General features: G+C 41.4%; 1 protein-coding gene across 1 annotated transcript in view; it reads left to right on the top strand.

The window, feature by feature from the left end:
* Positions 1-287: 287 nt before the first annotated feature.
* Positions 288-27,902, top strand: part of cabp7a (calcium binding protein 7a) — a 36,337-nt gene continuing 8,722 nt past the window's right edge. The window contains exon 1 of the mRNA XM_080466852.1: positions 288-1,335. Within this exon, the coding sequence (XP_080322978.1) occupies positions 1,227-1,335 (109 nt within the window). The 5' untranslated portion in view covers positions 288-1,226. The remainder of the gene's footprint in view (positions 1,336-27,902) is intronic.

The raw sequence follows: 27,902 nt of genomic DNA, 5'->3' as shown, positions 1-27,902 counted from the left end.
GCATAGAGATTCATGATTTATAATATAAATGTCTGGTGATTGTACTCAAGCACGAAATAAATGACATAAGAAGTACTCAGTATTCCAAAAATAGTAAGTAATTGCATTTGTAAGTAACTTCCACCCCTGCATGCGGCCACATCCGTCAGTCACAGTTGGTGGGTTTAAGCGTAATGCCCACGGAGTAATTGAATCGGAAGACAGGGAGAAGGTTGAGGGTGGGTGTGTATCTGTGTGCTGTGCTGAAGGGATTGCCTATATATACAGTGTGTATGTATGTGGGAGACAGAGAGACGGGGGTGAGACAAGAGAGAGAGAGAACGAGAGACGGAGAGAGAGAGAGCGCGAGCGAGAGAGGAGACTGAATACATATCTGATCCACACAGAGAGCTTCCTGCCTTGGATCGTAATGCGCCCCCCCGCCGCCCCCCCCATGCCCACGACCAATTAAGACCCAGCGAGCCATTTCGTACTCCCAGGATTTGGACGCGCGCTCACCTGCAGTCTTCTGTCAAATGTTTGTTACCTCGCCAGTCCATTAGATTTCCTCCCAACACATCGTTTCTGTGGATTATCAGAGGGCTGGCTGGAGCTGGAGCTGGAGCTGGCGGACGGGAGTGCGTCAAGTGAGCGCACGGATCCAACAAGTGGATGCGCGAAATCTCCTCGCGGCAGACAATCCCCGGGACTAAAAAAGAAAACCAACCAAATAGCAAACAAACAAACAAACAAAAAAAAAAAAACAACACACGCGGATCCATATATTTTTGTAGCGATCAGTCAGCTCACATCAGAGAAATTTAAGCAGCTCTAATCAGCTCAGATGTGGAGGCTGTCCGAGCTGTCGCTGATGCATTTGCGTGCGCGTTTTCACGCTCTCAGGTAGTATTCCTTTATTCCTTACTTCGTAATCTTTTGTTTTTTTTGAACACATCATTTAGAAAAAAAAAAAAGAAAAAAAAATGCAATGAGGTAGGATACACCCCCTCATTCCACCCCCTACGCCTGGTCCACTGACCAAAAGGGAAGACTTGAGGCGGACACGCTGCAGTTTCCACCCGCCTCACCCCTCATACACCCCCCTACAATCACCCACGGACTCTTTTATTCCGCTCCCTTGGCCGTGGCCGTGGTGGGGGGTGGGGGTGGGGGGTGGAAGTTTGGATCCTCTCTGGAAGACGTTTTCTGCATGACGAGGGCGCAGGTGGCGCGCAAAGGTCGCAGCCATGCCGATGCATCCGGTCACCTCCACGTTGATGTACAGGGGGATCTGCACCATCCCTGACATCCTCTCCTACAGCGCTCCGGTGAACCTGCCTGAAGACGAGGTGGAAGGTGAGACGATCGGCCGAAGGTTTGAGTACACACAGCGGGTGTTGATTGGTGCCGGTGGCGGTGGATCGTGAGGCTCCTACGGGGAAGTCCCTTCAAACTGCAGCGCGGTCAGGACCTTGGACAGCGCTCAGAGAGCTCTCATCCAAGCACTGGCAAGAAATAGCCCGTGATTGTGGTAGAGGAAACAAAATGAGTGAGACGATCACCTACCTTTTCTTTTTCTGGCAGTGCCACTTTAAAATCACTTTCATTGCCCATGCCCATCTTCCAGAGTGACTTTACTCCCTAAGTGTGATGCTGATGTGATCAGAATAGGCACATCGTGTCTTTAAGCATTCATTAATAGGCTTTTACTGAATCTTAAGGGTGTAGAAGTTCTATCTCTGCAATTCCAATTTTCTCATTTTGTCCTGAATAGTTGAAAAAAAATGACCATGTTTTCTGGATATCTTTGCACAACAGATCCAAAAATGATTCACTCAACATCCTGAATTAAAATGGGATTATTCTGCTGACAAAAAGTCAACAACAGTGTTCAAAATCAGCACTGAAGTGGCACCGATAACAGGAAAGCAAGTGTCAAACCCCTCGAAACAAGCCTGACAACTATTCTGAGCAATTTGTCTTGCTGTATTTTTGACAATTGCGAGGAGAGCCTGTGACATCTGCATGTAGCTCCACCGCTGCACCCCGAGGCATTACTGGAGTCCCTGAGGTGTGTGTGTGTGTGTGCGTATGTGTGTGTGTGTGTGTGTGTGTGTGTGTGTGTGTGTGTGTGTGTGTGTGTGTGTGTGTGTGTGTGTGTGTGTGTGTGTGTGTGTGTGTGTGTGTGTGTGTGTGTGTGTGTTGTTGCAATGTTTTTGGAGCACAGTGCTTTATGAATTTCTGCTCAGCCTTTTCTCCTTTAATAATGCACACTTTGAATATGCACAGGCTGTTTAATTTGACAGATTTTGCCGAACAAATTCAAAAAGATCACATCAGTCTTGATAAAATGCGAAGGGCTGGATCACATTATTAAAATCTTGTCTGTGGGTGCTTGTGTGGGTTTTCTTTTTTTTTTCCAGAGCAGAATCCAGAAAAAAATTGTCATTTGTTCCTGTAGTTACACACTCAGTTGTCTCACACAAAGCGGTGTGCATGTGCAGAGCCATTCTCACACACGTAATCAGGGTGGCAGGCTTGTTAAATTCACTGGGGTTGATATTAATTAGAAAACCTGAGTGGAAGAAGACAAAATATGAGGTTTTTTTCCTCACAAAAGGGTTCAGAGGCACTCTTTTCTTTTGTTTCTGCAAACGGAACATCCAGAAAATATGCCACACTGTCTGCCACACTTGTATATTTTACATTTATTATTGGAAACCAGAAATCAGAACCTGTGATAGAAGAATGACTACCCAGTGTCAGCATTAAATGTGATCTTTTTATGATGTCAGGCCCCCAATGATGGCACTGCATCACTCGGCTCTTTAATGTCAAACAAGATTTCCAACGCCGAGCGACCTTGCACATGACAGCACACAAGAAACGACGAGAAGCTTGTATTTCAGGTGGTTTTCGTGACTTCAGAAGCAGCTTTTCCTTTGTTAGAATGAAGGATTCTCAGGCAGATGCAGTAAAAAGATTCCACTTCATTTGGACTTTAACTAGTTGAACCCTCTTGTCCTTCATCGGGAAGGCAGGGCGAGCTGCTTTGGAGCTTTACAGCTGCAGTTACTGTGGCTGTTTGAGCGGAGATGCATTGGGAGGCTCGTCGGAGAGCAGAGAAGCGCCGGGGGTGATGCACAGTTAACTGCAGTGACAGAGCCCCTTTCAGCTGCTGGAGAGAATTACTAATCCCGTGTGAGCGATGTCTCACAGGTTGTGAAAGAGGCAGACTTTAAAAGGCAGTGTCACGGAGGAGACTGATCGTTGATGTTGTTGTCGAGAGTGAGTGGAGCAGAGATTCACAGCTTTTCATCCCTGTGAGAGAGAGAAAGAGAGAGCGAGAGCGCAGAATGGGAGCAATATGAACACAACAGGACAAATTGGTTTGCTGATTAATTTGCTGAGACAAGTGACTGCTGTGCACAATGATGCAGGAAGATTCCCGCTTTTGAATCCCACTTTCGGAACTTGCCGAAAACAATACTGCTGATCCGGTTTTCAGTGGTTAGAAGATGGAGGGCAGTCCTACAATCTGCTGCTATCAGAACGCAGTTTTGTCTTCAGGAACATTATGCTGCAGATGTTGGATGACTTTTTGCTCCGCTTGAGTGGCTCATTCCTTGTTAGGGGAACTCAAACAACAAACGTCAGTAATTTCATTGAAAAGTTTGGAGAACTTCCTGTTTGTGACAGACATAAATCTACTCACTGCAGACACAATGGGGGCAGGATGCTCAAGGAGAGAACCTTAGTCACATGCAATCGCAAAACATTGTATAAAGAATAAGAAATGAAGTGTCGGTCTCCTAGCAGTCTCTACCAATAGCAGCTTCACTAGAAAATGAGTCGGAACCGGTCCTAACTGAAAGCTTTATTAAATTGAAAAAGCTTAATCCCAAATTAAAAGATAAAGATAGTCAGATGGCTCAGAACTCCTGGTGTGAAATAGTGGAAGTGGAAATAGTTTAGTGGAAATATTTTTAGGATTTACGTTATGGAATGCGTCACTACATGACCCCTAAAATGTAGTATGAATGGAATCACACGCAGTTGTGCACAACTCCGAAGTGGTCTGCGTACACGCAATGCAGAACTTATAGAAGGGCCTATAGCCTCTCTAACTAAAACTGTGAGTTTATATATCCTCCCCTTGGTCAAAACTATGGAAGTCTGAAGAAGCTCGACTCATCTTGGATGTACCTGATATAAATAACATCCTATTGCAGGAAAGCATTTCTGTAAGAAATACATTGATCCATCATTGTTTTCTCGCAAAAGTGATCTTACACCAGAACATTAAGTGGAAAAAATTTTGGACATTTTTCCACATTCAGCACTGCATCAGTGTGTCTATGTTCAGAACAGGACTCCTAATCACGGAGCAATTTAAACAAAACGTGCATTATTGTCACTGTGGTTGATGAATTGCTGACCAAGCAAACGTTGTGCTGTTCTGAATTATAATCCACAGTCGACAATATTGAGTACCTTTCAATTAGCTCTTGACAGCATGTCACTCACGATGCCTCATGAATTACTTGTTGATGAGAAGAGTGCCGTGCGAGCCCTCGGTGTCTCGTCACCGCTCTCGTCTCTTGAGAGACGGGATGGGAATTGGCTGGAAGTCTGAAGTGTCACATACATCAGCTTGGGGGCTGTCAGGGAGAAGGGGGGCTTTGTCACAAAGCAAAATTGCACATTAGTGAGAATGTGCGTGCGTGCACATATATAAGGTATGGGAGTCTGAACTCCTATGGCACGCTTAGCCAAAGACTTGATTTTCACTTACTGGCTTGGACACACTGGGGAACAGTAGCACTGTACGTTGTGGCTGAGGAGGCTGTCAAAGCAAAAATGCTATTTTTCTGATGCCCGATAAGTGTGTGTGTGTGTGTGTGTGTGTGTGTGTGTGTGTGTGTGTGTGTGTGTGTGTGTGTGTGTGTGTGTGTGTGTGTGTGTGTGTGTGTGTGTGTGTGCATGTGGAAAAAGGTGGGGGTTCAGCAAGTACTTTACAGTGATGCAAGCATAAATTGAATTGGACTCTATATTCTCCATTACTCCTCCTACACGAGAGGGAAAAACAATTGGTCATATTGCAGGAGCTCAATGTGGTTTAGACCTCCTCCACCACTGGACACACACATGCACATATGTACACACACACACTCACTCACTCACTCACTCACTCACTCACTCACTCACTCACTCACTCACTCACTCACTCACTCACTCACTCACTCACTCACTCACTCACTCACTCACTCACTCACTCACTCACTCACTCACTCACTCACTCACTCACGCACACACACACACGCAAAGCTCATTGTCAATATCGCTGCAGGTGGAATTAAGTAGGCAGCCCATTTCCACGCTCCCTAAAAACAGTCCTATTCAGAGCAGCCTCGGAGTCATCCCAGGGCTGAGCTTAAAGTATCTGTAACAGGTCCCACAGTGAGGCTCGTGCAAACAGAAGCTGGTGGTTTTCTGTAGACACAAGCCGGAGATAAGACACAGGCAGGATGTTTGCATCTCTCCGACAAAGTTGTGATCAGTGCGGCTTGTTTATTGTTGCGGTTTAAATCCGCTCTGACTTTCCCCTCCTTTGTTTCTCGCTGTTCTTGTTGTCAGACTTGTACAATTACCGAAGGGAGAGTTTACTAGCTGTACTTACTTACTTATGTGCAGTGGAGTGGAAAAGCTAGAGGCGAGTGAGTTATCTGAGTGGACACCATGTGTGCCCTCCTAACTCTCTTTGTTTTATAATTGATTTATCGTATAAAGTTGCCATACATTAAGTTATTCTATCCTTCTCCAACAATCCTGCATCTACCCAGTAAGACATGCTTGTTTGGGATGCGTATGAGTATGACTGCATATAGATATGTGTGTATCTATATGTCTACGAGTGTTTGTAGGCCCATGGGCTTAAACCAGGCTGCAAGAGGCTCCAATGTGGCCACAAAACCGTCAAGCAAATTGTAAGAATTTCAAAGAAAACATTATGAGCAAACTCCCCTTAAAGCCATGCTTTGAGTTTGTGAAAACAATGCAACAGTTATAGGAAAGGTTTTTTTGAGACATTTCACTGTATTTTGCAACAAAAATGTTTTCAAAGAAATTGACTTTCATGATGATTTTGTGTGAATTTCCTTCTTATTTTTTTGTTTTTGTGAAAATATTGACATTTTCGTCACATATAATCTGTGCCACAACTTTCAAAACTTTAAATTTAAAGGTTATTGTGGCACTATTGCACTAGTTTGGCACACCCAAGATAAAATGGGGCTGTATGTGGCCCCTGAACTAAAATGACTTTGACACCCCTGGCCTAGCCACTACTGTGACTTTAACTTGGATAGAGAGTGTAGGATGAATGGCTGAGTAAGTTGAAGGCTGGTTATCAGACGTTATGTGGAAGTGCTTTCTTTTTTTATATACCTCTGACATTTCGGCTCTGCTCTTCTCACTGCTGTGTGAAGTGTGAAGTATCATAATGCCATGAGCTAAATATCTCAGCTTGGCCATCAGGAGAAAGGTTGAGTGATTTAAAGCAATCTTCAAAGTGGTACAACTGTTAAGAGTGTCCAGGACAGGCTGTCTGCCAAAATCAGGAGATCTGAAAAAGTCTTTGACCACGGTACCCGTACATACGGTGTTGTAACCGATGACTTTCACCTTTAATAAAAAAAAAAAGAAAAAGATTTTTCCCAACAAATAAGTGCGTCGGAGCCAAAGCGTTTCCTGTTAATTTGTGTTCACATTATTGTGAATGGACATTTGTTGTCTGACAGGGTTTTATGGCTTTAGTCTCCTTCACGTGCGTCTTTGTGACCTTTCTTTGCCCACGCCTACACAGCTATTGCCAACGACACTCCAGCCAATTAAAATCCGTCCGAATATGGCGCAACTACCATCGCGACACAGACACAACAGCCTGACAAGGTGGCGGATTTTCACAGAGGTGAAATGGGTTTTAATGTGGCACGAGAGCCGTTATTTAGAAAGTGTACCCAGAGCTTACCTGCTGTGAAGTCATTGTCCTCATTGTCCACACAACGCAGCCAGCATGTCCAGGTGGAGGTGTGCAGTAAAACATGCCATCATGTTTCTGACACAGTTTGTTAAGTAATGAACTTATAAGATTGATAAAATGATACAGTGTGGAAGCTTTACATAATCACTCACGATTGAACACATACGCACAACAAATAGCGAATTAATTAAGTCCAGACAGGTATTGAAAAATAAAATCCTCGCCAACACTGGGATTAGAAAATGACTCTATATATTCACTCAATGACAATGTGCAGTTTTTCTGGGTAATACTTACTGTTGAGGTGGTTTCTGCTTGGGATTAATCCAGAAAGAGAGAAGAATTCACTTAGAAGTTCACATATTAAGTTAAAATGATTCAGTACACAGAATCTAGTTGGATTTAAGAAACAAGCCGAAGCTGGTGTCCTTAAAAACAGAAGCAAACAGTGTCAGAGTTCTACCCAGTCGGACAGGGCGCAGCCCTCTCTCTGCCACCTCTCGGCTTCAAGAGAGTCACACCCAGAATCCTGCATTTTATAGCATTTATTTACTCATATGGCAGCATATCTTTTGTCACAACCGACGTATACTTACTTTTTCATCAGCTCGCTTTTAGAACTATAGAAGGAACCACAGGAAGCTTGAAGGAAATTACAATTTAACTGTGTTTTGTCACAACTTAAGATAAATTCCGGAGAGACTCTCAAGCGCGCCTTCCCAAATCCTCGAAACAGCTTTTATTCATACAGGGCCAAACTCAATCTATTGCTAAGTAGCTAATAAAATGGGACATCAAGGCAAAATCATTTATTTGAGAAAATGGAGCATAAAAGAAAGTTCTCTGATAACTTCGCTTAATGCAGAAAAAGAAAAGGTTCATGAATGAAACCTAATCAATTAACATGTCAACAGAACTGCTGCATTATCGTCATTACATACATGCATGTGTGTCATTTTGCGACGCAAATGTCAATACCAATTAGTCCCTGCTATTTTGTATGCCTGCTGGCAATATTGAAATAGAAATACAGAGTAAATAAAGAGCAGAGAGACAAGCAGACAGAGGAATTAGCTTTATTTACAAGGCAGTCATATTTGACGGAGAGGAGCGTCTTACTGCCAATGTATCGCAAGAATATTAAATGGTTCCCAGATTAAAACGTCAATAAAAAGAAACCCCACTTCTTTTTTATTCTGTATCACAGTGATGTGTTTAATGAAACTTGTTGCCTCGACGCTCGCTTTGTGCTTCCTGCCTGTTGGTTTCCAGCGTGAGAAGCTCCTCGTAATCACTGTCACAGACACATGAAAGTGTATCCCGAGCCAAACCCGTCACGGAGCCCCAGCAGGGATGGATCTCTCCAGGAGCATTTTAGAAGCGCCGTGTAAACTGTCCTCCATATTCACCATCCACCCAGTCTACTAATGTATCTCTATATTCATCCACACTTTGGGCAGAGCTGGGAGGGAGGGGGGGTCCTTATGTGGAGATCAAACAGAGATCGTTCAGTCAGCTCAGATGCTGTAAACAGTCGTTATAATGATGGGAGTAAAGTTACCTCAACTCAAAGCTGAAATGTCACTTTGTTTGTGTGTGTGTGTGTGTGTGTGTGTGTGTGTGTGTGTGTGTGTGTGTGTGTGTGTGTGTGTGTGTGTCAAGGTAGATTTTGACAGATACATATTGATTACTGAAAATGTAAAGAAACATACTATAGAAGTGAATCTTAAGAACTCTGCACCTTTCAAATGGATGACATTACACTCTGAGATTATCTTAGTAGTGCCACAGTTTGGACATTAGTCCTACGTAACTGCAAGAGTTTGCATGTTTCTTGGTCTGAGTCTGTTTGCTCTGTGATGCAAAAAGATACATGTTCTCTGAATACACTGGTTTCCTCCCATGAGCCAGAAAAGCAAGGTATGTACATGTTAATTTACCTTTGCAAGCTCAGGGATTTTTTTTATTTTTTATTTCCTCTCAAAAAAAGTCAAAAAGAACCAGAACACCTCCACAAAATGCAAGGGCAGAAGGACACTAGCCTTGGACTTGATTGGTCAGAAATACTTGGTAGAATTTAGTGATGCATTAAGTCTCCTTGTGGCCGTCGCAGGATCAGAGAGGGATTCTAACGCCAACACAAAGCAAACTTTTCTCAGGGGTTTGTTGAGGCTGAGAAGATCGATGTGGACTGGTCTAAATGACAAGTTTGTTTCTTCTTGTGTCTCCTCGAGTCTTAAAAAAGTAATTATGGAACGTTTTCTTAAAATGCCCTGAAATTCACACAGAATTTCAATGCATTTTGCTTTCAAGAACGAAGACGACGCAGGCCTTGTTCATCATCTTCAGTTGTTCCTATGGTACTGTTTGGAGGCTGAAGACGATTTTGACTGACAGCGATCTAAAAAAAAGAGCAAAACACTGACACCACAGTGTTCCTAATGGCATAAACTGCCTGTAAGGCGTTGTTGATGTTTCTGCTTGACTCCTACTGTAGCAGCGGCAGCAGCAGCATTGACTCATTTCTTTGCCCTGAGGTGGAGGGTTGACTTCCATTCCTTTGGAAATACTTACATGAATACAAATGAAGATATTTAAAGACTCCAGCATCTGTTTGGGAAGACAGAAATTATGCACATAACATATCTCTGGTGCAGAATCAGAGGGCGTTGCAGAGGTGTACATCTGAAGGGTCAACCGAGAGCGCTTTAAACCACATGCCGATGAGTAGATCTGGACGACAACAAAATGACCGATCATACCGGATGAGGATGTGCTGGCTCAATTTCAGTGGTGAGGAGAGGCAGACTGGTGCAGATGTGCTGCTAAAAATCCAACAAATTTTTTTTCCCCCCCACTTGTTTTCTTTAGGTATTGATTGCTATTAGCAGGGTCCTCTCGAAGGAAGCCAGAATCAATCCAATTATTGTTCCTTTGCAGAAAATCCACCTTGGTTACCAGCTTAAATTGGATCCCACAAACAAACACTTTGTTTCCTTTTAAAGCCAGGGAAGCTTTAATTTGTTCTCATTGACAAGCTTTTCTTTTAATCTTAGAATTGTCCCTCTCAAAAATAATTGAACTAAAAATTAACAATAAAGTGAATCAAGCTAAAAGAATAAAATCAAATTTAAAAAAAGGGTCTTTTCTCAGCAAACACCATCACACTTCCACGAACAAATCAAATTCTTTTGACAACCGCCATAAGTCTGGCAAACATGGTTTCCTAACTCAGACGAGCTTTTGTGAATGATTAACAAAGAGGAACGACGAGCGACATCAACAGCGCTGATGTCTGTAATTGTTCAATTACTCCAAAGTTAAATGCCCGTGAAGCCTTCCACATATTTAGACTGATTTTGTGAATGTCACTCTGGTGCTACTTCATTTGTTATCGCTGATACAGAATACGATAATGTCGTGTGGAAAGGTGGCAGATCTGAAGAGAAATATCTTCGGTGGTGCCCAGATTACTTGTCTAAAATGTAACGTCAGCCCAATGTCTTGGGTGCACATCACTTTTCTCACAGTGAGTAAAGCGATGTGTGTAAAACTTTGCCTCACATGCAGTAGGTTTGGGAGTATAGTTCTAGTCTGGGTTGTGTCTGTTAAAGCCGTTCTCTACAGCTTCAGTGAAGCTCTTTGGATCAAGGTGATGCAAGAAAAGGAAATTTGAAGGGGAGGCTAAATGTCAATTTACCCCGAGAACTCAAAATTTGGGTTATTTGGGTAACCCAGTCCTGAATCACAATGAACCAACCAGCCATGAGATGATACACAGATGTAACACAGTAAAATTATTGTATATTGTGGAAAACAACGTAGATTTACACCAAACAAAGACAATGAGGTGTTCCATGTGTGAAAATAGGTGGATTCCAGCTGGTTAAAAAAATAGTCCTTTTCCAAAATAGATGGTGTAAATTTTGTGACATTACACATGTCTGCCACTCGAGGCGGCCATAAAAAGCGTCCACCTTGTGTGTAAGCATAATAAATTCTCACTCTGAGTGTCTTTCCATCGCTGCTCGGTTCCCAATCAGTCCCCTCTCTGCACCTAGGGCAGGGTCGGCTTATACACACCCTGTCAGACAAGAGGACAGGCAGGAAGGAAAAGATTTCAAAATAGCTTTCGCCAATGCGTCACCTGCCTGGATGCGGCATATGAAAAAGCTCTCCTTGACATTGATGGTGATAAAGATGTGAGCCGAAATGAGCCACTTCTGTGAGCGTGAGGTGACCCAGCACCACAGCTGCTGAACCGCCGGTTGTAAAACTGCTCTTTAATGGAAGGAAAAATGCATTTATACAGGAAGGCCAATCGTGTTGGCACTTTGGATGTGACAATGCTTCACTTTGTGAAATAAGTATCTTTTCTCTATTCAAGAAAAGTATAACAGAATTGACCATTTACAAAGACTTGAATAGATACAGAAAGAAAATCCAATATCTAACGATACCAAGTATGTAGGTCTCCTCATATATGGTACTTGCTAACTTGGGCCCTGTTTGCGCGACATTTCACGTGAATACACGTCGTTTCCGCGGTTTCGTTTCAGAAAAGCTTTTCGTTTACATGGCAACATTTTGAAAATGATGTTCACGCAGAAACAGCAGAAATGCTGAAAAGTAGTTAGCATGCCAGGCCACTAGATGACACTGTTGGTTGTTTATGCGGTGAGCCCACACACACATGCACACAGAGAGCAATGCGTTATGAACATTAGCAATGGCGAGTAGACGGACATTCATACAGACAGACGACAAACTTGGATTGATGACTCTCAACTACAAACACCCAGAATGCAATGAAGGTGCTCTGTTTTCACTGGATTTTAATTGAAGTCAATGCAACATCATTCATTGGCCCCCTTCATCACGGTGCTCAAAAAGTGATGTAAAGCTGGCATACCGCTACATCCTTGTAAAAAATTCCACTTGTTTCTGGAATTTTTTAAAAGCGAAGCATTCATATTGAGATATAGAAGCACAGCTCATTTTAGAAAGAAAAGCAAACAAACTACTCTTTAGTGAAAGACTTAGATATTACCACTGTAATGTTTCAAGCTTACACGCTAATCTTACTGGTTTTTATGACAACCTTTTTAACCTGAAATAACTTTAATACAAATGAATCTGCTAGTCCAAACTTTTGAGGTAAAAAAGCTTACGAGGGCCCAGACAGTTGTGTAGTGGTTAGGACTCTTGCCTCAGGGAGATTGTTTTGAGTTTGATTCCTGGACCGGGCCCTTAAATGTGGAGTTTACATGTTCTCGCTGTGTGGTATCTGGGTTTTCTCTGGGAATTTGGGTTTCGCCATATGTTTGAAATGAGGAGGACAGCGAACACTCCCACATATGGGATTTATCATACGTGTGAGTGGTTTTCTGTCTCTCTTTGTTTGCCCTGTGATGGACTGGTGTCTTGTCCAGGGTGTACACTTCCTTTATGGCTACATGACTCTGAACTGGATAATATAGTTCAAGTATAAACACATGCATTCAAAATTCTAGCCATTGCCAAAGTTTTAAAAAAAAATTTAAAACTTCAAAAATCCGAACTGACATATTCCAAAAAACTTCCATTCCAACATTTAAGTGAAATTGCAGGTGGTTGCACATCTGGTCAACGACCAGCTTAGAGGTTTACCACGCTGCTGCTCATGTTCGCCCACCGCCTTCCAGTTACCGTTCACAACGAATTCAGAGCCCTGCCACTCGCTTACAAAGCACCAACAAAAATGACTCCCACGGCTGAACACCCTCATTCATGTCTGCACACCTTCCTGCTCACCGCGCTTCAAAAGCGAAAGGCGTTTGGCACATCCACCACTACAGCGCTCCAAATCAGAGGCTTGAATAATCTCCCCTCTAGTCCCCTGGTGGTGAAACGAGCTACCAAGCTCAGTTTGATCTGAATCCCACCCAGCGCTTTCTTTATCATCTTTATACAAGTAGAACATACATTGGTTACTGAATACTTCCTGTTGTTATCTTCATATTTTTGGCCTCAAACTGGGCTGAATGACACAGGTTGTTATCACCATTCAGGTCTGCACTTGAATTTTCATGGTCACGTAATAAGCCTTTTTGTAAAATGTTGTTTGTGCTGAATACGATACCACTGTTTTTAGACGCCCTGATGCTTCTGAGTTACTGTCCAAACAAAAACAAGGTCGATCAAACAAAACTGTTGCTGCTCCTGAATGGAAATGACAAAAGTTAAAAAAAAATTAAAATGCAGAATAGCAAGCGAGTGCTGATAACTTGAAACAACTTCTGTTTTTCATTTGATTGTCTTTTTGTGGTCCTCAGTGTAAAAACTTAAAATCTGTGATCTATATAGTTTTACAGGGTTTTTTTGTCTTCTTCTTGTAATTGAAAGACTATAAACAAAATAACAGCAAAGCATCCATTTCACATCAGGAAACCAAAACTATTCTTACAATGGAATTTAATCTTTTTCAATACATTTTAAGATATTAAAAAACATACTTGGGATGAATCATAATACTCGTGGCCAGTTTAAAAAAATCAAACTACCATAATTCCATGACCATTTTGTTTTGTTTGGCTGGTCCTTATACTTTATGTACCTTGACTTATATTCAAGCAAGTTATCAATGAAGTATACAGTACATGCCATCTGTGACCACTAGATGTCACTGTATGACAACAGCATGCTGCTACAGTACCACCAAACAACCTGACATTGTAATCTAAATGAGAGGACCTAAGACAGCATGATATAAACTGTTGATCATAGAATATAGAGTAGTACTGCCAAAGCTGGAGCAAAAAATTCCACAGACGAGTCTGGAAAAGTTTTGTCGGCGGTGCCTTTACGCCTGGGCAAGGAAAAATAAATGTGTCATCTAAACTAACGGCTTATGAATTTTTTTTAAAAATTCAAGCATCTGACTCTTGGTACAAAATCATTTTTTTGAAGATGCCTCTTACTGGACATGAAAACACTTCCACTGATCCACAGATCATTTGGAAATCAGTATCTTCTTGTGTGCCCTATTGGCAGCTTTTCCATTATGTTTCATATGTTAAGTAAAGTTCTTAAACAAAACAACAAAAAAATAACCATGAAGAGGCTTGCTTTAAAATGAACTAAAATCCTTTTAAATCACCTCTGACACATGGGTTGACAAAATAACACTTCTTGTTGTGTTAGTTGTTGGCTTTAAACTAACATAACAAACACAAATTGTCATTAGCAAGTGGATACTGAAGATCTACGCAGTTGCCAAGCAACAAGGAGAGACTTCAGGTTGCGATTGCCTGGATAAGAAACAATATGGCACATCGTCTCATGTAAACTGTATATTTTTTTCCATAATTTTACTGCTTTTTGTTAAACAAGCTGTGGTACTTATATTGAGGAGCTTTAGAGTTACTGCAATCCAATTTAGCTTCAAGCAAAGTTAAGTGACTCTCACTGTGGCTTCATACTTACTCGTCATCTAAAGACAATCTGCTCTTTTTTGAAATGACAAACTATTACATCAACATGAAAAACAGACTCTATATTTTTATTTCTTTGCACTCATTGTGAAACATGATGCACACGATGAGGAAGAGGATCACGTTTTTGATCCTCCTAATGCTTTTTGTAGTTTGATCACTTGATATTTTGATCACATCAAGCACCCACAGCCTCACGCCTAAATCCTCAGTTAATCAGCCGCTGTAATCTGGCATCCCACCTTGCCAAAATGGGTTTTGATGGAAAACATGCGGCGCAGATTAGCGGGGAATATCACGCCATGATTACGAAGACAAGTCATTTATTTCCATTTTGATCGATTGCCATGAAGGAGTGGATCCAGCAGACTTTATTACCTGTGAAATGAGCTGTGATGAGTTCTGGAAGGTGAAGTGCTTTTTCTCCGGGGTAATGTCACCTCCCTCTTTAATGAACAACACGGCGAAGTCCGCACCAGACAATGGCGGCGGTAGAAAAACAGCACCCATCAGCGAGGGAGTGTTTCCAATAACTTGGTGGAACTGATGAGGGGAGTGTCAGATAAGCTGTAATGCATAGAGCAGGCTTTTGATAGAGCTCACTTTTGACCTTTTGTCTGAGGTGCTTCTCAGGGGTGGAGCTTGACCCCGGCTCAGCACGGAATCGGCTCTGATGATGAAAACTTGCCGCTTTTGAAATCTTAAAAGTGGTGGAGGGCAGATCAATGGTCTCTAAAAACTTTTTTCACTCACACAAAACAAAGCACCTTGACCTTTCCAGCATTTTTTGTCCTCCGGTCCTACTTCCTCCCTGTGGTCATGTGAGTGTTGCAGTTAATGTGTCTTGAAATTCATGTTGGAGGGAGGAGTACCAATCCAAGCCCAGAGAGGGGATTTTTCTTGAACACACAGACAACACAGACTCCTCCGTACACCCCTATTCTCCAGAGCCTTGTTAGAAGCCTGTTATGGTAATATTCAAATCTTTCGGGTGTCCAAGTCGGCCCATATCCAGCTAAAGATGGATTAAGGTTGCTGTGGGTGTTTTAAAAATAGTCGCTGCCCGGGGTTCACACATGCACACACTCAAAGCAAAGCTGTGTTTTATTTTTCCCACACTGATAAGGTCTTATATAAAGAGTGGGTGTGCTGCAATTACCGTTCCAAAGCAGCTCTAAGCAGATGCAGGTCTGGCTGAGGCGGGGAGGGGGATATCTGGCTCAAACAAACAAGCCCTGGATTACATTCACGGACACTTCACTGCTACAAAAGCCCCGGCATTAGTCCGCTCCGCTCAAAGTGCCCCACGTGTAATTGGCAAAAGTTTTGAGTGATGCTAAATTTAACCAGAGGGAAAAAAACAAAAAGAAAAGAAAAAGGTAAATCTCTGCTCAGGGCGTGCTTTGAAAAAAATCGGATGTGCTTATGTTCTGTGAGGATAATTTTTGCTATTTAATTTCCACAACGTTTAACTGTTATGTAAGAGCAAGATATAATGAAGACATGTTCACCATTACAGACACTGAAACACACAGAAAGTGAACATTAATCCTATTTTCAACAAATGATTAGTCCAGGGGTTACAGGTTGTTGCTTGGCAACTGCGTCGATCTATGCATTACAGCTTGTCCGACACATCCCCATAAAGTCATAGTTGCGGATGCAAAAACCAGGTTAGCAACTTGTGACCCTGTTAGAATAAAATCAGTGTCATTTTACAGAGTCAGCTTCTCTTGATCAAACCTGGCTCTTTTTCCCCCAATCACCAATTACTACAACAGACACATTTTACGCATATCTATAATTGGTTGAGGGCAGACTCATTGACAGGTTGAGTGCCATATTTGTGGCATTACCGGATTGAACTGCTCTTGATTTCAACCTTTAAGCTTTAGCATGCATCCTGCAAACAACTGAGGGAAACGTTGGCAAGTAAATGACTCGAGACTCTGCTGGTGAAGATAGTGAGGTCAACACAAATCCAGTTTGGGACTCAAACCAGCTTCATACTTATGAAACCTCCTAAACTGCAAACATTTACTACGCTGCTTCTGAAAAAAAAAAAATAAATAGTGGGGAGATATGATCTGTATAAATGAAGCAGGACTTTTCATGTCTGCTTTTGTTACACGTGGCGTCAGGCAGTAATCTTTGGAGTCTCCAGACGTTGGCCTTGTTCTGATAACAGACCACATGCATATGTGTACACAGGAGAGGAGGAGATTCAGCAGAGCTGGACGCTGTTATTTGGAATAAGAACGTTTTCCCCTGTGTCACAGAGAACGAAGCCTCGCGGCTTTACTCGGACGGCTGCATAGTTGCGGCCGCAACTTTCACATTGGTCCTGCGAGTACTGTTCATGCTTATTGACGGATGTTTAATCCAGCGCCGCTGTCTTGAAAGATTACAATTTAAATCAAATCACCTTTGTCATACAAACTCATCAAAACCATGTGGCTTACAACTTTTCAATAACATATTCATAGGTATTCATAGTGAGTTGAACTTATTTGCTTGTAATATGCTCATACAATGCCAGAGCACGAGTTCTGTTATTTAAAAGGCAGTTAAAAAGAAATCCCATTTACTGCCCCGGTGGGGATAAATACAAAGCAGAGTGCACCGAATGCTAAACATGACACTCAAGATTTAAGTGTAGATATTCTAACTAAAAGACCATTTTTGAAAGTTGGATTGTTTAAAACAGAAGTTTGTTTTCCTACTTGTCCAGTAAGACTTAAAAAGAGAGCTGTTGCTTTGTTGTTGTACTTTCTGTACAGAAGAGGCATTACTTAATGCTTATTCCAGAGATGTTCAACTTGTTCTTCTTCAATTGTTTGTGAAAGAGAGACTGTTTTGGCCATAAAAAAAAGCATATTGAGTAACATCTCGGAAAGCTATTTTTGAGATATTGTTGGTTTTATACCTGGATGTTCTTTTCTACTGATTTCTTCAAGTGTCCTGTTATGTGGAAATCAAAATATATCCAGCCTGTTGTGCACTCAAGCTTCTTTCACAGTTGAAAGTTGTCATTATAATTAATTCTTTCTAGATTGATTTTCACAGAATAAAAAAAACCCCAAAAAAACCAAAACACTCCCATTCTCTGTTGACCTGAAGTTGGCCACGGTCCGTTAATGTTTCCCCATGAATCCAATCATTTTTCCCTTTGTTCACATAAATCATTCTTTTTTTCTCAACAGTCTCTCACCATGTTTAGTGATGTTTACAGTTCATAGACTTTTCTGGCATCTTTGTGCTGCAGCGGGGATCCACTGCACCTCATTGATATACAGCTGCATACGGAGAGCAGAGCGCGAAGGGACCGCACTGCACCTTTCTCCTGTACGAGTTCGGCTGTAGACACTCGGGTTTTGCAGACTCCCGGTCTTAACCGGAGCTTTTCATCCTCAGATCACACCGTGGGGAGCCGTGTGGCATTGCATCTTTGAAGGCCAACGAGCACCTCTCCACATCAAAGCGAATACCCCATGCTTTCAACAAAAATAAACTCACCTTCCAGGTGGAGTCGCAGTCCCGGATACTTAAGCGCAAGATGCAGCAACAGCAACTTCTATTTCAGTTTCTTGTCAAGAGAGTTAATGTATGATAATAGCTCCGTTGTGTAAAATAAAACTAAGACTGGTTGAAGCAGAATAAATCATACTGAAAAGGGTTGACTCAATAATAAAGTGGTACATGCATGTCAGGTCAACTGGTGATTCTAAATTGCCCCTAAGTGTGAATGTGTGTGTGTGGTTGTTTGCGTGCCCAGTGACAGACTGGTGACCTGTCCAGGGTGTATCCCCTCCAACACCCACAGTACGCTGGGATCGGCTCCAGCGCCCCGTGACCCTGACCAGGATAAGCCGGATAGAAGATCTGAAGATTGTCCATCTACTTGCACATATCCAGAAGAACTGTTCATTTTGGCTGTGGTGCGCGTGCACAGAAGCAGCGCATCAGAAAAGTAGCCTTTTCCCCATTTGAATGGAAACGGAGTCAGAGTATTTTCAAAAAGTAGGGTTTCCCCCGGTTTTCAGGGAGACAGGGTTGGAGCATTTACAGAGTTCCACCTTGGGAGCTGTTTTCAAAAAGTTGCTTTTTCAATGATGCAAAAAGACACCCAAAACACAACTATAAACTTTTCTGTTTTTTACTTGAAACCATTGATTTGTTGAAATGGGCCCTGAGGCTTTGAATATGTTTTTTGGTCTGCAATAAATGAGTTATGCTTGAAAAGGATATTATTTTCAAGTTCAATTTTCAGGTATTGCTCACCACTATTAGACATCTTAAATGTCCCTGTTTGAGTCTTGCTCACTGTCCAGTTGGATTCCAACAAACACCCACTTAAGCGGGGGACTTGGCAGAATTGTGGGCAAGATTATTGACCGTGGTGTATCAAGATGCAATGGGCGTCCAAGTTCAATCCCCAGCAAGTATATTCATCATCTTTGATGCCAAGGTTCCTTTTAATTACTGGAAACATATGGAAACAACTTAAATAGTCCCTCATGCACAGTTTCGCTTAGTGGAGGGTTGATGGGATGACTTACTCTGGTAATGGAAGGAGACAAAGTGTGAGTTTAATACCATGCTAAACTTTCAGATTTTCACTATGGAAAATACTGAAAATACCAAATGGGGAAGGAAAAAAGCAAATGATAATCCATCCATCCATCTTTGATAATGCTTTATGCAATTCAGGGTTGTGGGAGAAGAGCCAATTCTAGCTACCAATGATGGGTACATCAGGGACGGATCACCATTAAATTATCATTCTGGTTGTGCTGAATGGTAACTGCTGCCAATGGTAAATGGATTTCACTTATATAGTGCTTTTCCACCACTTGAGCAGTCCCCAAAGCACGATACGCTGTCAATGACATTCACCCAGTCACACTCACATTCACATGCCAATGGAGGTGGCTGCCATGCAAGGTGCTCAGTCAATCCATTGAGAGCAGTTTTGGGGTTCAGAGTCTCACTCAAGGTCTCAGATGGAAATATCTGAATGTAGCTGCATGGGGTGATTAAATAAACTACTTTAATTTAAAAGCTGCAAATGTAAATGGGTTTCAATGAAAAAAAAAAATGCGGCTTTCACACACCCACAAACACAATTGATTTACAATGACTTAAAGATACATTATTAAATGTTAAACATCGTAAAAATCTTCAGAAACAACAGTTAAATGCATGACAGGGCATAGTTAAAACATTATGGAAATGGGAAATATATATATTTATTTTTACTTGTTTAGGGAATCTGACACAATTCCAAGATATTTAGGAAGGAGGTTTTGTTAGATCTGCTCATTTGTCAAGAAACGATCCACCCCAAAACTGGCCCCAAGGACAGAAATCTTTGTCGTCAGATTTTCCTGGGTGGAGCTTTTCTCTTTCTTTGTCCAGGTAGTGGAACAAAATTGATGAAGAAATTCCTAAAATTTAATTAAATTTAATTATAAAAACTCCAATGAAAAGGTTTCTTTTTTTTGTCCATTTAGCCAGCTTAATTCCTTTAGAACTAATCAGTTTCACAAATTCCTGCTCTGGAATGTTACTTTTTGTGGAAATTGGTTGGCACAGTCACTGAGTTACCATTTGGCAGCAACTTCAGCTACAAAGCCGTACGGATGTAAAGCCGCTCTAATCAACGCGTGCAATGGGAAAGTGGTTGCTTGTGGGCACAAAACCCGCAGGGAAAATAACCCGATTCTGCTGTTGAGCTGGTGTGTTTTGGGTTCTCTCATTAGCTCGCTTTCCAAACGCAGCAGGAAGCCGCCTTCTCCTCCTGATAAACCCACGGCACACAAGAGGGGAGCAGACATTGTCAAGGTCCACGGAAGTATTCCAGAGCTTAAAAAAGCTAGATAATTTCCTCTTTTGTTTCGTATAGACTTAACCAGAATTAAGAGAAGAATGAAAAATTCAAGTTACAATTCTTACATGGACATACTATTAATGAAGCCAAAGTGCTGCTCTGCATCAGGTGAAAGTGTGAAACGTGTCACTTCAACTCTCACAAGGCGACAGTGTGCAATCACAGGTTGTCATTGTAATACTCAGACAAAAACACAATTTCAGTGCGTTTGACGCAAACTGACCTCACGACAGGGTAGACTTCCAGAACACTCACGGTCATGGTAACAGTGCCAAATGGGTAGTTTGAGTAGTTCAGGAAAGATGTTGATGTATGTGACAGTTCCTTTTATGTCGGTTTACAACAATGGCTTCCAGAATGAAAACTCGGTGTTTGATCTGATGAACCAACTTCACAGTATTACCTTTACACGCAATGGTGGAGCTGCAACTTCAAACATATACTTTTCACACAAGTACATTGAAATAGTACATGACATGATTGCAATGTCCTTATTGTCATTTTGAAAACTAGGACAGCTCCTATCTACTTATGCAACACTCTGTTGGATCAATACATAACCACACAAAACAACACCAGAGAAGGTGGCAGATGTGCAGAAGGAATGAAGATACAAAGGATTCTAATTATTTATTTTCTTTTGCAATACTTTGCAAATGATATTACAACATCTCCAAGTATGTCAACCAGTTTTGGGGCCTGTACCAGAAAAAAAAAGGAGAGCAGTGTCGTATTTTAATTCAATTAATGGCATCGTAACGACATATTTGATCAAATCATTGTTCAATATCAAATCCATGGATGGATGGATGGATGGATGGATGGATGGATGGATGGATGGATGGATGGATGGATGGACGGACATCCTCTTTGTGGTCTGGGAAGCCAATGGAGTTCACATAGTTTCTGCAAAGAGCTCAATCATCCTATTTCAGTTTCAAAAAGGACGGCTACCTGCTTTACCATGACAGCTTGCCGGTCATTAGTGTGTCCCTAATCCCAACTCCCAGCTTGTTATGTCGGATCAAAGCAGGCAAAATTAATTACCGAAGATTTACAGCCAGCAGGAGTTTGATTGAAGAAATTGACATGATTAGATGACAAATACATGAGGTCAGTAAAAGTGAATCCACACTACAAAAATGTCATTGATCATTAAAAACCATTAATCAATTTGAAAAGAAGGCAAATACCCAAATTTGGAAGTTGATTATAATTGGGTTGCGGACTGTGGTTGATTATCCAATTGAAGTCACTTATCTCTCTGATTAGGTGGGGCAATTTAAGTCATTTGTGCATGTGAAGACTAATATCGCTGCTGTTCAGATAACAGTTTTGTGCTTCTATTTCAGTGGAGTCACATCTGGGGCATACTTGTGAATGAGCCTCTTGTTGGCCCGACAGAATGATGTGAAAATGGCTGAATATAGCTGTCCATCCTGAGGACAATTAGTCATCTCTGACACAGTTTTTTTTTAATCTATCTGGAGGATGCGTGTGGTTAAAAAGACAGAAATTAATTCATTGATATTGGAAGGCGATTAGTCAGCTTCCTTTGACGAATAGCTCAAGTGAGGATGTTTTCCTTCAGAGATTTCGTACTACATTCTAGTACTTCTCTGTTCGGATTCTGAGTGATGCCAAGTGGTTTTGAAAACATATTTGTAATGGTTTTACATTTCCAGCTTTACGATTGTGTCTCTCTCTGGACTCGATAAGCAATTCATTATATTTCCGGCCAATGCGGTGTTCCACCAATAGTAGATTGTAAATAGTTTGCCACTACATAAAAGTCACCCACAGCAAGTAAATTGAGGCTGTATTATCTACAATAAACATTCTTTTCCATATCAAATATGCTCGCTGCGATATTCAATATGTTTTACTGGCCTTTGAGCATTAAAAAAAAAGCTTTCAGCAGCGGCAGTGTTTGATAAAACTACCCTGGCATCTTATTCAAGAGCTTTTCTGCCTCCTGTGAGGCAACACCATGTTTTCTGCCGGACAGCTCCATTTTTTTTTTTTTTCTAAAGCAAACAGATGGAGTATGGACCTCAGGTGGATATGGAGGTATTGTTATTTTATAAACAATAAGATCACACCCAGGGAAGAAAAAAAGAGACGGAACCTCTCAGTGTACCTCCGGTAAGAAAAGCAATGTGGAAAAACAGCTGCCGTGAATGTCACCGGGCTTGCTTTTATAAATTGCGTGCCCAGATGGAATCCATTGTAATACATGATTGCAGAGTACCGGCGTCCCCGTGGCACGGTGGTTTCTATTCCACGGACACGTATTTGATTACAGCAAACTATTTCCTGGGGTTCCCGCTGCCATATTACACATGCAGTGGCATCGTTGGCATTTTATGTGTTGTTTCCCCCGACTGAAGGATTTGTCAGACTGTCACGCTCTGGAGTGTGGCCCGAGGCGTGGCCATTCATTGCAGATGTGACACACTGGTAAATCACCTCAGCTGTGGCTCCTATTTATCAGACTTTCCGCTTTGCGCTGGATTGATAAAGTTTGCTTAAATATCAGCAATTTAATAGCAGGTACTTGACCGTAAGCTGAAAGGAGGAAGTTGTCAAAAACACATTAAACGGCTTTATTTCGCTTGCCTTGAAGGCTGCTCAGTCAATTGTGCAAAAAGAAACATGTTCTTTTCTTTTTGGTTAATTATTATACATTTCTCACATGTGTGACTCCAGGACAAAATTGGGTAAAATTTCTATACGCATGCAATGTGTGGCTCCGTTTACATGACAACAGTGATCTCAATCACTGAAAACAGAACTCTTTGACAACGGCTCCCTTGATGGAAATGTTTGATGACGCAGTGTTAAAGATACGAAAAAAATCTGTCGTATTTTAATGTTGGAGACAGATTCGGAAACAAGGGTCAAATTTAAAAGGTTGAAACAACAGGTGTAAGAAACACCAGATTTTTTTTTTATTCATTCAAAGAAAATGGCTCCTTACTAAAGGAATCTGACAGCTAAACTGGAATGCCTGAAATGTACTTAATATACTTTTGATTATAGTAACTAAATTCCTCATAGAGTGTCAAAAGAACTTCATACATTGGTGGATATACAACTTTTTATGTGATATTGTGAAAACTTACATTTTTATTAAATTCTGGACTCAAGATTACTTAAAAAAAAAATTAATTCCAAAGCTTGAACCGGACCTAAATGCATATTTTCAAGGAGCCGTCTTATTCTACCCCAAAAATTTTTTTTTAAATTTTAGATATAAGCTGTACATAATCTATATTTTAGAATTCATCTCCAGCCTCGCTCTTTTGTGTGCTAATCAGACATGTGACAGGAGGATGTGGCAAGTTAAAAATTGTAGGTGACTCATTTGCGGCTGTCCCTGCATATGAATGAAGGGAAACAAGTCTCGAATAAGTAGAAATATGCAGTTTGGCTTAAAGGAGGAATTAACTGCTTTGAGATTTATCCACAGTGATCATGACACTGTAACAGCAGGAGGCATCATCTACACTCTTAAACCATTTTCCAAGAGTTCAGAGTCTGTCTGGTGCTGTAGCATCTTTTCACTGGCGTTCACATTGGTTTGAATTTTAAAGGTGATGTTTCCTTTGTATTTTATGGCTGCAGTATTTTTTTTCCTCATTTTTTTTGTCTGCATTTTAGAAAGTTACTGCTATTGGTAAAAAGTTTGCCCCAGTTGCTTGTGAGTCGGCAGAATTGATTTAGTTTCATCGAAGCAAAGAAAGTCATAGATTCGAGATGGATTTAGGAAAAGACTCGTGAGTAAAACTATTGTATGGCGTGAAGGATAAAGGCAGGATATGTTATGATGGGAGCCAAAAGACAGAGCAGCTATCAAGTAATCAAAAAAGGGAGTAAAGGAAAAATGGAGCATTAACCAGCCCACACACAATTCATCTGCTGCAATAAACCAAAGTGTAATCATCTCTCACTAGAGGGTTTAACAGACTTGGAAGGTTTTATTAATCACTATTCATACTACGAGCAACCCTGCATGGAGTCCAAGTCCATCAAAAGGCCATCAAAACCTTTCAAAAACAGGGCTGTTTTATCAGATAGCAATAGTCAGAATAGACAGAGAGCCATTTAACATTTAACAGATTCTTACTCCATCTCACAAGACCGAAACAGATGACAAACAAAGACACACAAGAGACTGTTAAAAACACATCAAGAGGTAGGACTTTGGACAGAGGTGGAAACAAGATGAACACTTGGAGGGTAGAGCAATTAAGACACCAGCCGCCTGACCTATTGAAGGAATGTATGGATAAGAAGTGACACAAATGAGATTTCAAGGACGCTGTGAAAGCTGATCTACTAACAGAGTGCCGTGAGGAGACAGTGAGTCTGACAGACACAAACTCGATTTTGCACATTTGCCATCCTGAATATGAAATTTGGGGGGGTGTCTCCCTGTTTATGTGGCATGATGTATATACTAATGTGTGAATATACAATGCACAATGTGATTTACCATTTCTGCAATGTCTTCTTTTCTTTTCTTTTTTTTACCGTGTATGAAAACTGTCTCAGCCTTCCACAGAGATGCAGCAGACATTGAGATGAAAGACGTTTCCTCAGCCGGTTCCCCACAACTTTTGTTTGTGGACATTGTAATATGTAATTCTGGATTCATTCAGTTATGCTCCCATAGGTTCATAAACTTTCTCCTTCAACACATTTAACTCAACTTTTTTTGTGATGGAAGAATCAAACCAACATGAACATGAACTGCTAATAAGTAGTTTTTCTTCCACCTCAAATTACTGCAGTTTTCACACTTGTAATGTGATACTCTGGTTCATGTTTGCTTCAAATAGTATCTATATCGCTTGACCTAAATTTGTAAACAACGCACGTTCTGAACATCTGTGGCGATGTGCATTCTGCTCATTAATTTCTACAACAACACTGTGTGACATGCTGTGGAAGGATTTTCACCGGCTAAGAACTCACTGACAGAAATGTATAGAGTATCAAAACAATTGTGGGAATTCCTTCATTGTGCACGTCCAACACAAAGAGCTGACGGGGTACGATCCCGTGTTTGGTACATTTCAATCCAAACGGTACTCACAGTACCATCCGACTTTAATCGAACCTCTCTGAAGGCAAACCGAGGCCTATCTTTAAAGGGACTCAATCTGCTTGTTACGTGTTCACCAGTTTTTGGACGACAGAATTCACACTTCCACAAATAGACCCCAGGGACACAACGATTGTGGCAGAATCTCTTTCAACTCGAACATTTGTCATCAGAGTGAATACACTCTAAAAGCCTATGATGGAGCTCCTTTGTTGGACAAAGTACACTGCAATTTTTCCTCAATGAGGGATGTAAGACAACCGCACATGCAAAATAAAGAAAGGCGAGATTCTCTGGTTTCACACACATTAGAGAACTCGCCTGGTCCTGTATCGCTGAAGCAGTGCAGTGAGTTTCAGCTCTAACAAGAGGTGAAAAGGACGAAAAGAGCATCTGAGGAGTGTTCACAATGCACGTTCTCCATGTTGGGTCATTACAATTTCATGTCTTCAAAGCTAAAAGCAAAAAACGAAATCCTGTCATGCCATTAAGGTTATTTTTCTTTCAAGTTTCAAAAAAGCTTCTTCTTTACCAGAGAACACATAGTACATTTTTCATTTTTATTTTTCAGAGATTGAGCAGTACTTTCTATTAAATGTACAATGAATCTCAACCATAAAACTACCAAGTCCCAGGAGAATATGGACTGGGAGTCATGAAGCCCTAGCGGTAAACATTGTTGTTATTGTCCATCTACTTGCGCATTTGCGGAAAAGCTGTTTACCCCTGGCGGTGGAGGGCATGCGCAGTGGCAGCATTTTTCGAAAAGCTGTGTTTTTCCTCCATGTCCACGGAGATTGTTGTTGTCTGTGCTATACTTTGTTTTCCTTTCCATACTGCAATTACTGGGTTAGGCAAGAAAAAAAAAAAAGTAGATTGTTTGGTTAGTTTATATCCTTCACAACAATCCACCTTGTTGGTTGCCATCAGTGGCACAACCAACCTTGTCGTGACAATTTTTTTTTTTGCTCTCTACCTCGAGCCTTCTCTCTCTCTCTTTCCGTCCCGTAACCACAACAACAGAAAGTCTTTCAGATAAAAGGGAGTTTTTCTTGCTCATGTGGAATTCGTGGGGGTTTTTTCTCTGTAAAAGTGCCTTGAAACGACCGCGTTGCATTTGGTGCAATATCAATATAATTGAATTGAATTAATTTGAATAAGGAATTTTACTTGTGTGTCCCACTTAGAAAAAAGCTGTGTAACTCTATTTAGTTAAATGGCTCCTGCTCGCCTTTGTTCAGGACAGACAAATAGATGTACGCTGACGTTCTGCTACTACTTTGTACTGGTGGAAATAAAAAGGAGAGAAACACCATTACAGTAAATCTTGCTTCTTTCGCACAGCCTGGAAGAACAGACTAACATTAATCATAAGAACAGGGTTACAGATGTGGATGGTGTAGTTTGAATCTACCTACACTCAAACAAATATTTAATGATGTCTTTCCTTCATGTTTTATTTTCATAATAATGGATACAGTGAGTCGACGTCACCATATGTCAAACCATAGAGGCCCCGTGAGGTGACCAAGAGATTAAACATTTCTTGCAAAACTCCTTCAAATCAAGGGGAGGTGGGACATGTTCAGGGTAGAATTGGATTGTCGCTGAGCTCGCTGAGCTGTATGAAAGTCATACAATCTTGTCAGTTCAACCTGTTTGCCGGTGCCTGCGCTGCATTTGGCGGAGAAGAGACCCACCTTAAGCTGCGTATGCATTTCATTTGCAGTCAGTGAACATCAGCTGGTGCAGTATGAGTCGCGCGAAAGCTTGACTCAGAACAGAGAAAGAGATTTTTTGGGACATGCGTGTGACACTTATAAGAGTTACGTGAACTGTTTAAGCCCAGCAGAAAGCGTTGTAGCAGGATCCGCATTCACACTGCTGAAACCCACTGTCCTCCTGTCCTCCTATTTCTAGCAGCAATCCCTCTCTTCGGATGTTCAATTCTTTCTCCATGTAGGCCCGAGTTATGTCAATCAGGCCGCCACGTAAAACCCAACCCCCTCTCTCCATATATTTAGATCTTGAACCGCCATGTTCCCCACCCCCTAATGCCCCCTCACTGTGCATTCACTGTGATGTGGCACTAACTTCTCTGTCTATGAAATTATTAGAGGACCAGTGATGGTCACAGACTCACAAAATTATGAAGTATTTTGCATAACGTAGGGACTTTAAAGCTCCAGTGGGGTTATTGTAGGTCAACATTGAATGTCACACAGCCAGCTTTTTAGGTTTTAAATATGAGATATTATTCCCCACTTTTATACTCCCCGACCTGTTATGCGCATTTTGGGTTGTGCCGATGGTCTAACATCTGTCACTTATATTGCAGTGAACTCACGAGAGTCCTCACATTGATATCATTTTCGGACAATTCAAGCACTCATTGAGAGTCGGTGGAGT

Source organism: Lipophrys pholis (genome assembly GCF_963383615.2).
Source record: "Lipophrys pholis genome assembly, chromosome: 7".
NCBI lineage: Eukaryota > Metazoa > Chordata > Actinopteri > Blenniiformes > Blenniidae > Lipophrys > Lipophrys pholis.
The sequence above is the reverse complement of the archived record's forward strand: the minus strand, read 5'-3'. Positions and strand labels throughout refer to the sequence as shown.